The sequence below is a fragment of the Bison bison genome, unplaced genomic scaffold (genome assembly GCF_000754665.1).
Source record: "Bison bison bison isolate TAMUID 2011002044 unplaced genomic scaffold, Bison_UMD1.0 scf7180017861046, whole genome shotgun sequence".
Lineage (NCBI taxonomy): Eukaryota > Metazoa > Chordata > Mammalia > Artiodactyla > Bovidae > Bison > Bison bison.
In genome coordinates this window covers 2,400,359-2,410,548 of record NW_011491618.1, presented here as the reverse complement: position 1 = coordinate 2,410,548, position 10,190 = coordinate 2,400,359, and the positions used below count along the sequence as shown (strand labels likewise).

General features: G+C 55.6%; 1 protein-coding gene across 1 annotated transcript in view; it reads right to left on the bottom strand.

Moving 5' to 3' along the window:
* The window catches only part of HDAC5 (histone deacetylase 5), a 37,241-nt gene that overhangs the window by 12,200 nt on the left and 14,851 nt on the right, over positions 1-10,190 (bottom strand). Inside the window, exon 4 of the mRNA XM_010832518.1 lies at positions 7-300. Within this exon, the coding sequence (XP_010830820.1) occupies positions 7-300 (294 nt within the window). The remainder of the gene's footprint in view (positions 1-6; positions 301-10,190) is intronic.

The following is a 10,190-nucleotide window of genomic DNA, read 5'->3' as shown; positions in this document are numbered from 1 at the left end:
CGGGGCTCGGAGGTCTGGGTGCCCTGGCCCCCACGCTCACCTTGAGGTGCTTCTGCAGCTGGACTTCATGCTGCCGGGTCAGGTGGTCATGCTGCTTCTGGAACTCAGCGAACAGAAGCTGCTTCTGCAGTTGCTGCTGCTGCTTGAGTGCCAGGAGCTCCTGCTGCAGTTGCTGCTCCCGCAGCGTGGGGTCCACAGGGCCTGCCAGAGCCCCCCGCAGCTCCACGGGGCTGGGGCTGCCTCCTCCCCCGCCCCCCATGGAGCTGGGCATGGCTCCTGGCAGCACCGGTTTCACCTCTACTGCGGAGAGAAGAACCAGGAAGGGGTCAGCAGGCCATCCGCACCGGGCCCTGGCTGCCATGCCTGGGGCCCAGAAAACTACCAGGCAGGATTACTAGACCCCAAGAGAATGGAGGATGGGGGTGAGGGGAGTCAAATCCCTCTGCTCAGTGAATACAGCCTTCTGCCTTCATTAAATGAGACTGAAGCCATGAACTTCACTACAAAAATGTGCATAAGTACAGCAGGGTACCTGGAAGATCATGAGTATTTAACAAAGATGACCACTGGACATTTTATGTGAATTTGGTGTGTGCGTGTGCTAAATCACTTCAGCCGTGTCCGAGTCTTTGCGATCCCATGGACTGTAGAGACTGCCAGGCTCCTCTGCCCATGGGATTCTCCAGGCAAGAATACTAGAATGGGTTTCCACGTCTTCCTCCAGGGGATCTTCCTGAATTACTTTCGTGATAAGGAAACTGAGATTTTAGAGAGGTTTAAGTAACATGATCAAAGACAGACAGCCCAGGTGATCAATGAACTAAGATGTGAATCCAAATCCTATGCTTTTAACCACCATCCTTCCTGTGCTTCCTCCCCCACCTCTCAACACCACACTGTCCCTGCCAAAAAGCCTATAGTACAGGAGAAACCAAGGCATCGACATTGGTTCTAGAACTGATGGGGCTGGCAGCCAGGGGCCTCAGTAAGTCTAGGAAAGGTCTGTGGACACCCCCATGGACAATGGACAGTCTATCCATTCTCCTGTTCCCTACCTCACACTCAGCTAGGGCAGATGGGGTGGGAGGGTGAGGCTATGGGAACAGGGAGTGGGGTGGGAGCAGGAGGCTGCAAGGGAAGGGGGTGCAGGGCGGCACCAAACCAGGGACTGGAGGGGGCTGGGAGTCAGACTCGCTTCCTTTGCTGGATTATCTCCTTTCAACAGTTTTATTGTAATTACCCTGAAAATGCCGCTATATATAGAGTGAGCCAAACAGCAGCTGTGCCTGGGGGGAGGGGGGAGGAGAGAGAGAGAATGGGCGGGCAGGCGCAGGGAGGAGGTGGGAGGAGGAGACAGGAAAGGAAAGGGAATCAGACAGGAAGAAGGGTAATGGCAGGGGTGCGGGGGGCTGGAGCCTAGGCAGAGATCTCAGAACTCCAGTCCCAGGGAGAACCCGCTGGGAAGAGAAAAGGAGTGGAGGGACCTGCTGGGCCCCCAGACCTTGGGTCCAGGCCCCCAAGTGGACAATGGGCCAAGGGGCCCCAGGGAACGGCAACAGATTCCAATGGACTTATGGGAAAAGATGGGTCTCGACCTCTTGATCCCTGTACACTGTCCTCTGGCCGCTCAATGTCATCACTCCCCACCACTGCCCTGTGGTTGCCAGGGCAACTGGGCAAACACCAGGCCAGCAGGGAGCTCCAAGCCCAGCCCAAACCCCACAAAGCCTCCTGACGCCTGCAGGAAAGGGAAGGCAGGCTACCCACTGCCTGGGAAGGAGGAAGTGAGAGAGGCAGAGCCAAGCCGTCTTGTTCTTTTCCATTTCTTTCTCCAAAGACAGCCCTCACTTTCCCCACTCTGGTCCAGGGAGGTCACGGGGAGCTGGGAAGACTTTCCGGTGGCAAGGAGGCCCACGCCAACCCAGGCCTGGAGACGGAAAGACCCTACCATTCTCATGGCAGCCAGAGTCCCCTGCCCTCGCAAACAGGCCCAGGCCTCTACCACCATCCCTTATCAGGAGTGGAGAGGGAGCTGGGAGGGGGATGAAGGGCTGAGCTAATAAGAAAGGCTCCCACACCCTCTGCGGTCTATGAGCCTGGCTCTCCCTAGGAAGCCTGAATGAATGTCATCAAGGCAGGGGCAAGGCCTGCTGAAGGCCAAGGTCATGCTATCCTCATGGCTGAACGTGGCCCCCAAGCCCACTGGAGGTGGGAGAGGGAAGGTAGCCTGAGCACAGGATCTCCCTCGCTCCCCAGCAGCCCTTCTTCCCCCAGCACAGCCGGGCACATTCCTCTGTGGTTTGCCCGCCAGCCACACTGACGACTCTGCGGCCACAAGGCCAGAGCCACATCTGCAGGAGTGGCCAGATGTGGCCAGGAGGGTGGGGTTACACACACACACATGCTCGCTCACTTTCCTTCCCAACCCATGTCCTGCCCCAGCACCAGGAGGAAAGACCCTGGGGAACTACAGAGGCCCTTTCTGGAGGTGGACGGCCCTGTCCGGGGTGCAAAAGCAGGGTGGCAACAAGAAGCCAGCAGCCAGCCTCGGGTGTCCCCAGCCCTGGAAATATCCAGCAGGGCCCCAGGCTGGCTGGAGAGTTATCTGTTCCTCGGCAAGGCTGGCTTGGCCTGTGGTACTCTGATCGCTTGGCCAAGAGGTGGACAGGCTTCAACCTGCTGCTCCCGGCAGCTCCAGAGCTGCAGGAGCCGGATGCCAGCCCGCCCATCCAGGGAAGGGCAAGGGTCCAAGCACTCCTGGCTCCCAGCAGATAACCCTGCTTGGGCTGGAACTGCTGCCAGCAGTGCTGGCTTCCCCTGCCGGAGCCCTGCAGAGAGGCCATGGGCTCAGCCGTGGGGACTCTCCCACCGGGGCCCCTGTGCGGCCGCCGCCGCCACAGCAGCAGTGGAGAGGGTGGGTCCTGTGCTGCCGTTGCAGCTGCAGCCCCGCTGGAATGCAGGTGGTGGGGTGGCCAGCGGGCTCCACAGCAGTCTTGCTCCCATACAAGCAGGAAGCACAGGCAACTGGGGAATATTAATCTGCAGGCCCTGTGGGGCCCAAACAGGATGCGGCACCCCCTGGGTCTGCCAGGTAGTAACCCAGCTCCATCCAAGATGGACGGTGCCGAGACTGGACAGCTGGAGTCAGGGAAAGGGTCAGCGGTGGGGTGGGGGGGACACAGAGCCCCCCAGATGTAGTTTTCTGGGCACAAAATCTAGAGCCTGCCTCCCCTCGAGGGTCTGCGCCCTCACCCAGTTTGGCATGAGCAGAGCAGGTGACAGTGGCGGCCATGAGAACCAAGCACCTGGAGGGGAAATGGGTGTGTCATGATAGGAAGCTCTTGACCGCCTCCTGGTGGGAGGAGGAGGACGGGAGGACTTCTGGAAAGGGAAGAAAGGAGATGCAAGGACTGCTGGACCCTAAGAGGGCAGGCTGGGGACCCTGGCTAGCCAAGGCCAGGGAAGGGATCACGTGGGAGGGCACAGTCCCCTATCCCATGCCTCCGCCTGACAGAGTTGCAGGAAGTCGAAAGGAAGCCAGCAGCTGGCTCAGGGACCTCCTGCAAAGGGAGACAGAAGGGACCAGGTCTGCCCTGCTCCATACTCCACCCCTTCCGGGAGCTCTGACCTTGCCGGCCGGGAGCCGCGGCGGTAGGAACAAGCAGTAACAGCATCCTGTCCCCCAGCTTTCGGCAGGACTAACCAACACTGTCTCCCTGGAGAAGCCCCAGCCCAGGCAGCTAGGTGGGCAGCTGTCAAGAGTGTGGCCCTGCACACACCAGGCTCTGGCTCAGAGGGAAGCGCTCTGCCCTGCTCATGTGGACAACTGAGCGCCAGTGACACTTCAGTGGACACTTCCTTCCCATCTCGCCAGGCTTCCAGTCTCTCCACGAACCCCATCACCCCATCAGCCCAGTGGGGGCTCCCACAGCAGATTCTTTGGGCGGTACAACCAGGGATAGCCTGGCTCCTGGCGCACCAGACGGGTGGTGGGGCAGCGGGGGGGCGGGGGAGATGACGCAGGTGCTGACAGGGTAACCTCTGGGATGACTGCCAGCACAGGCTTAGACTAATAAAGAGAGTGCCCAGGCAAAGGGACACTGCCCCCAGGCAGACAAGGGATTCTAGGACATGAGGAGCGGGTTTCAGCAGCACCTTTGGGAAAAGGGTTCAAAATAAAAAACAGATGGAGCTGCCCAAGGGCAAGGTCAAGCCTGCCTCCTGCTCTGAACAGACCACAAGCTATGCCCCAGCTCCCAGGCCTTCTCTTGGAGAAGTCACCAACTCCAGTGTGCCTGTGACCCAAACTCTAGCAGCAGGTACCTTGACCTCCCCCTGGAGAAAAGTCCTGGGGCACTCCACAGTGTGTGGATCCACCCGGCAGACCTAAGTGGCAGAACACTTGACTCTAAAAAGACCCTGCTCCTGGAAGCCACCAGCCACAGAAGGCTAGGGGAAGGAGGGGAGCCAGGGCACAAAGAATATGAGGGAAGAGCGCATTAAGCAGTTTGGAATGTCTACACACCCCCAACAATAAGAGGGAAGGGACTTCCCTGATGGTCTGGTGGTTAACACTCGGTCCTTCCGACGCGGGGGGGATGGGTTTGATCCCTGGTCGGAGGACCTAAAATACCACAGGCCGTGTGCCGTGGCCATATAAATAAATTAAATCGCCAAAAAAGAGGGGAGAGGGAGAAAAGGAATTCTGTTTCAGCAGGCTCGTAACATGGACGAGGAGACCAAGCCTCTGAGGTGGCTCTGCAGGAGATCCCTCCAAGGAAGTAGCAGGGCCTCAAACCCAGGTGTCCTGACTCCTGGCTCAAGCAGGTTCACGAACCCCAATGGGGCATCCCAGGCCCTGGAGAACTGACCCCTCTAGAGAGTAACAGGCTAGCAGCCCATCCTGGAGGGCAGTGCCTTCCACCAGCACCTAGGCCCCCAGGAGCTCCCTCAGCAGGCCAGGGAGTCAGCAACTTCCTTAAACATCCAGTGACCTCGTTCTGTCCCTCTGGAGAATGGGGAAAGGCTCTCATCCCTTTCCTGGCCTGGAGGGATTTTGGAAGAAAGCAGGGAACAGCATTTCATACTCCTCCCCGTGACGCCGATGACCCCTCCCCACCGAGGACGGTTTCCCATGATCTATTTCTGTGCTCTTACGTGACTAGAGAGGCCAATTTAGGTTCGACAGGTTCTACCACAATGCAGACAGTATTTCCACATGTGCGAGCTGGGGATGACTCTCACCTAGCAATTTTCCCAACTCCTCCTGAAACGCAAGCCAACACACATCACGTAATGGTGAGGAGCGAGGGCTCTGGGGTAAGAGACGCCAGGGTTCAAACCAGGCTCTTTCTGGGGCAAGACACTGAGCCCCCTCCCTGGGCTCAAGGCAAGCATCTGTGAAATGGGAGGAAGCACCCACCTCCCAGAGCTGCCGGGGCTCCAGAGAGATAAGACATGCAGTGGAGCTTGGCACAAAGCCTGGGAAAATCTCAGGAGGTACTGGTGGAGGCTATTAATGGCTCCTGACATTTTTTGTGTGTCCTGGACCACTTCGGCGGAGTCTATGGACCACTTCTCAGAATGTTTCTAAAGTGCATGAAATAAAATACTCGGGATTCCATGGGGACAAGTTCATAGATGGCCTGAATTCTAAGGAAGTCAGGCTCAGACCTCTGCCAGGATGAAGCCTTAGCTGTCTCATGTCAGACTGTCCCAAGGTCACTCTGTGGTCCTGTCCCAATCAAATCCCTTCCGGTGGGCCCCGCACAACACAAGCTGGTGTGGCTGGAAACTGGATCCCAGAGCTGGAGGAGGTACCCCTTGGGAGGAGCCTTCCCCCAAGGGCAGCATGTCTCTCCCGCCTCCCTTGCCTTGCTACCTCCAAGAAGGACCACACTGTCCTCTGAGGCTCACCCGCCAGCAGTGGGGTCCCTCCGTCCCTTCAAAGCACTTCTTAACTCAGATGAATACAAGTTTTGGTCTGTGCCCTTGGGGAACCAGGGTCTAGCGGTGGGAAAGCCTATAAAGGCATCTAACTTTTCTGTACCTGCTGCAGACAACACTCCTCTCCCCAGTACCATTCTACATCCTCCTGAGGCCAGGACTCAGGGGACCCTAAGCTCCCTCTAGTCAGAAGCAACATGAAACCTAGAGGGGTGGGATGTGGTAGGAGGTGGGAGGGAGGTTCAAAAGGGAGGGAATATATGTATATCTATGGCTGACTCATGTTGACGTATGGAAGAAAACAACACAACATTGTAAAGCAATTATCCTCCAATTAAAAATAAGTAAATTTTTTAAAAAGCAACATGAAACTGATTTCAAAGACTCTTAGAATGTCACTGAAGGAAGGGCCAGCAGGATCCGCGACTCAACTCCCCCAGTTGACAGAGGAGTAAAGTAAAGCCAGAGTCGGAAGAAATTCATCCAAGGTCACCCGGAAAGGAGGCAGCAGGGCTTAATCCTGGGTCTTCTGGTTCTCTCTTGCTGCTGTTGTTTAGTCACTGAGTGGTGCCTGACTCTTTTGTGACCCCATAGACTATAGCCGCCCAGAGAAGGCAATGGCACCCCACTCCAGTATTCTTGCCTGGAAAATCCCATGGATGGAGGAGCCTGGTAGGCTGCAGTCCATGGGGTCGCTAAGAGTTGGGCACGACTGACAGACTTCACTTTCACTTTTTACTTTCCTGCATTGGAGAAGGAAATGGCAACCCACTCCAGTATTCTTGCCTGGAGAATCCCAGGGACGGGGGAGTCTGGTGGGCTGCCGTCTATGGGGTTGCACAGAGTCGGACACGACTGAAGCGACTTAGCAGCAGCAGCAGACTATAGCCGCCAGGCTCCTCTGTCCATGCGATTTCCCAGTTACGAATACTAGAGTGAGTTGCCATTTCCTTCTCCAGGGGATCTTCCTGACAAAGGAATCAAATTCACTTCTCCTGCATTAGCAGGCAGATTCTTTACCACTGAGCCATCAAAGAAGCCCGGCTCTCTCTTGCCTTGCACCAAAAACCAAGAGAAATCTAGAAAGTTGTTTCTAAATTTAATGAGAGATGGGGCAGAAAGCTAGACTCTATGAGGGTCCAGGGATCCAGACGGGGCACCTGGCTGGCCCCCAGAACACCAGAACCAGGAGTGCAAGGGAAAAGGGAACCAAGTGAAAAGAATCCCAGAAACCTTGAGGTAGACTGTGCCTCTCAAGGGCAGCAAAGTCTTAAGCATAAGGGATGCAGAGCCCTGGATGTTGTTATTGTTCAGTCGCTCAGTCATGGCCGACCTTTGCAACCCCATGGACTGCAGCATGTTAGGCTTTCTTGTCCTTCACTATCTCCCGGAGTTTGCTCAAACTCATGTCCATTGAGTCCATGATGCCATCCAATCATCTCATCCTCTGTCACCCTCTTCTCCTCCTGCCCTCCATCTTTCCCGGCATCAGGAACTTTTCCAATGAGTCGGCTCTTCCTATCAGGTGGCCAAAGTATTGGAGCTTCAGCATCAGTCCTTCCAGTGAATATTCAGGGTTGATTTCCTTTAGGATTGACTAGGGCCCTGGTGGAAGGCACAAATCATCTCTCACTAGTGAAGACGGAAGGAGTCACTGGTCTTGGGCTGCTCTCTGGAGAAGTAGCTTCACTTCTCTCAGCCCAGCCATTTTCAGGAACCACTCGGGCACTATACTAGAGGCAATTAAAAGGCACACTAAAGACATTCAGAGTCTGCAGCTGTTGCTGGGACTGCTTGCTCCACACCTGGGATGGACAGCAGGGGCCCCAGGGCAGGAGCTCTGTCTCTCCTCCACAAGCACAGCCCAGCCCTGAGCCCTGTGCCCTGTGTCCCTGGCCACTTGTCCTAATCCCCAACCCCGCTGGCATTTAGACACCTGCTCCCCAGGGTCTCAAGATGCCCTCCGTCTCAAGATTGCCAGGCTGCTGGGGGCTGGGTTTGACTCTGACCAGAGCAAAGGCCTCCATCCCTCTGTTGTAAGCCCTTCTCCCAAGAGTCCCAAAGTTCACCGAGGCCTTCTAGGGAGACAGGCGACACCCACTGGCAGGCTGCTAGGCCCCACGACCCCTGTCCACGGGACCCCTGTCCACAAAGCCCTTACGCCAAGCATGGTCTGAGCCTACCTACTCACATCGGAATCATCTGAGATGTGTTAAAAATGCTCGTTCCTGGGCCGCCCTGTGGAATCTGAAACTTAGGCTTGAGGGGAGCAGTAGTTTGGAAATCTGCATCCTAACATATCCGCTTGGTAATTCTGTGGCTGGAAGTTTGAGAAGTACTTTCTCACAGTGTCCCCCGGCTGGCGACACTCATTTCTGCTGCCAACCTGACAGCTGTTACAGCTGTGTGCGTGGACACAGTTAATTTGATTTCCTGTCTGGCAGCTGTGCAGCAGGGAAGGGACAGCTGAGGGTCTCAAAAATAAGAGGAGAGGATGAGGTAGGAGGGGATGGGGGCAGGGGAGACTGTCTGAATGGGATGACAGGGCGTTCAACTTTGTTTCTGAGCCAGCTTCTCTCCCTTGGGTCGAAATCCTTACACGGAGGAAAACAGCTGATCCAGTGGCCCCCAGGATTTAGAGAAAAGAGTCTCCTCTCAGAAACCTCAGGAGTCCGCAAGGCCAGACTGGTCTCTCTTGTCGAGGAGCACAAGCTTTGGGAGCACAGACACAGGCACACCACGTCCGGTGGTTCAGGCTGTGACTGTACAAGGGCCCCCGACTGAACGGTCAAGTTGGGGGCTGAAATCTAGCACATGCTCCAAGCATGCTAAGCCATCCACTCTGGTATGAGTATATAGCCACCTGGAAGAAAGGCTGCCTTTTAAAAATTTGCACAGGGAAGCTCTTGTGTAGGTTAGCGGTAGCCCTACACAAAAACCCGAGTCCAAAGCCCAAAGTCATTTACTCTGTGACCTTCGGCAAGTTCCATAACCTTTCAGATCTTTCTCAACTGTAAAACGTAACTATTAATACCTTTCCAAAGGAAACAGGTAAGGAAAGCACTGATACCCATCATTTAGTACATTATAATATTAATTTCCTTCCCACCTAGTTTCGCCCTTTCCATCGTCCCACACCCTGACACCTACACACCCACCTACATAGCCAAACTTGGAATGGTATGAAGAATGTGAACAAGAATGTCCAGGGGAGAGGACTATCTAGGGGTGGTCCAGTAGCTAAGCATCCGAGCTCCCAATGCAGGGAGCCTGGGTTCCATCCCTGGTTAGGGATGCTGCAACTAAGAGTTCACATGCCCTAAGACCTGGTACAGTCAAATAAATAAATAAATTTTTTTAAAAAAAAGAAAATCTAGGGGAAACCCCAATACCAAACACAAACCCCACGGCACTTCCCAACATCCACAGCATTCCTTCCCGGCATAAGCGGAATTCACACCCTCCCTCACTAGGGAAAGAGAACTCCTCCTCCATGCCTGCTTTTAACATCCTGCACATTGCCCAAGCAGCAGCTCTGCCCAATCCAGGCCAGAGGGAAATCCAAGGCCCAACAGAATGGAGGCAGGGGAACCCCCAGCACCACATCCCTGGGAATCCCACACCCAGAGTTCAATCTCCTGGGTATCCTGAGCCGAGACCAAGCCTGGATGAGAAGGGTGCCCATTGTGGGCTGTTGGGGGAGCCAAGGCAGAGACCCCATCCATCAGGGAAGCCCTGACAGCACTAGCAGAAGCTGTGGTTTGTCCCCCTCCTTCAACAGGAATAGTGGAGAGCACCTGGAATCCTTCATGGGCTCGCCTGCCAGGACTCTGGCTCACCCACTGGGGCAACTTACCATATCTGTCTACTCACCCAGAGGGCCAAGCCTGAGAATAGAGCCCAAGGATCCTGCTGTCAACCAACCCCGGATGCCAGCCCCCTCAAGCAACATTCATTCATCCATGTGCCAGGCACTGTGCTAAGAGTGTACAAGACAGTCCAGAGAGCCAAGGGTGCCCCTCAAATAGGATTCCAAAGACTTGCTGCTGGAGTGGGCAAAGAGCTCAGGGCAGACGCCCACCCTGGAAAGCTCCCCTTCCTCAAACCCTAGGGTTGGGGAGGCCTGGCGACACACACTACCCACGAAGTGCTCCTGGACACCTGCCTTTTTAGCCACAGGCTTTTGCATCCCGTCTGGAGACTGATCAAGAGATGAAGAGAGGGGGTGGGGCGGGGAAGGGGGT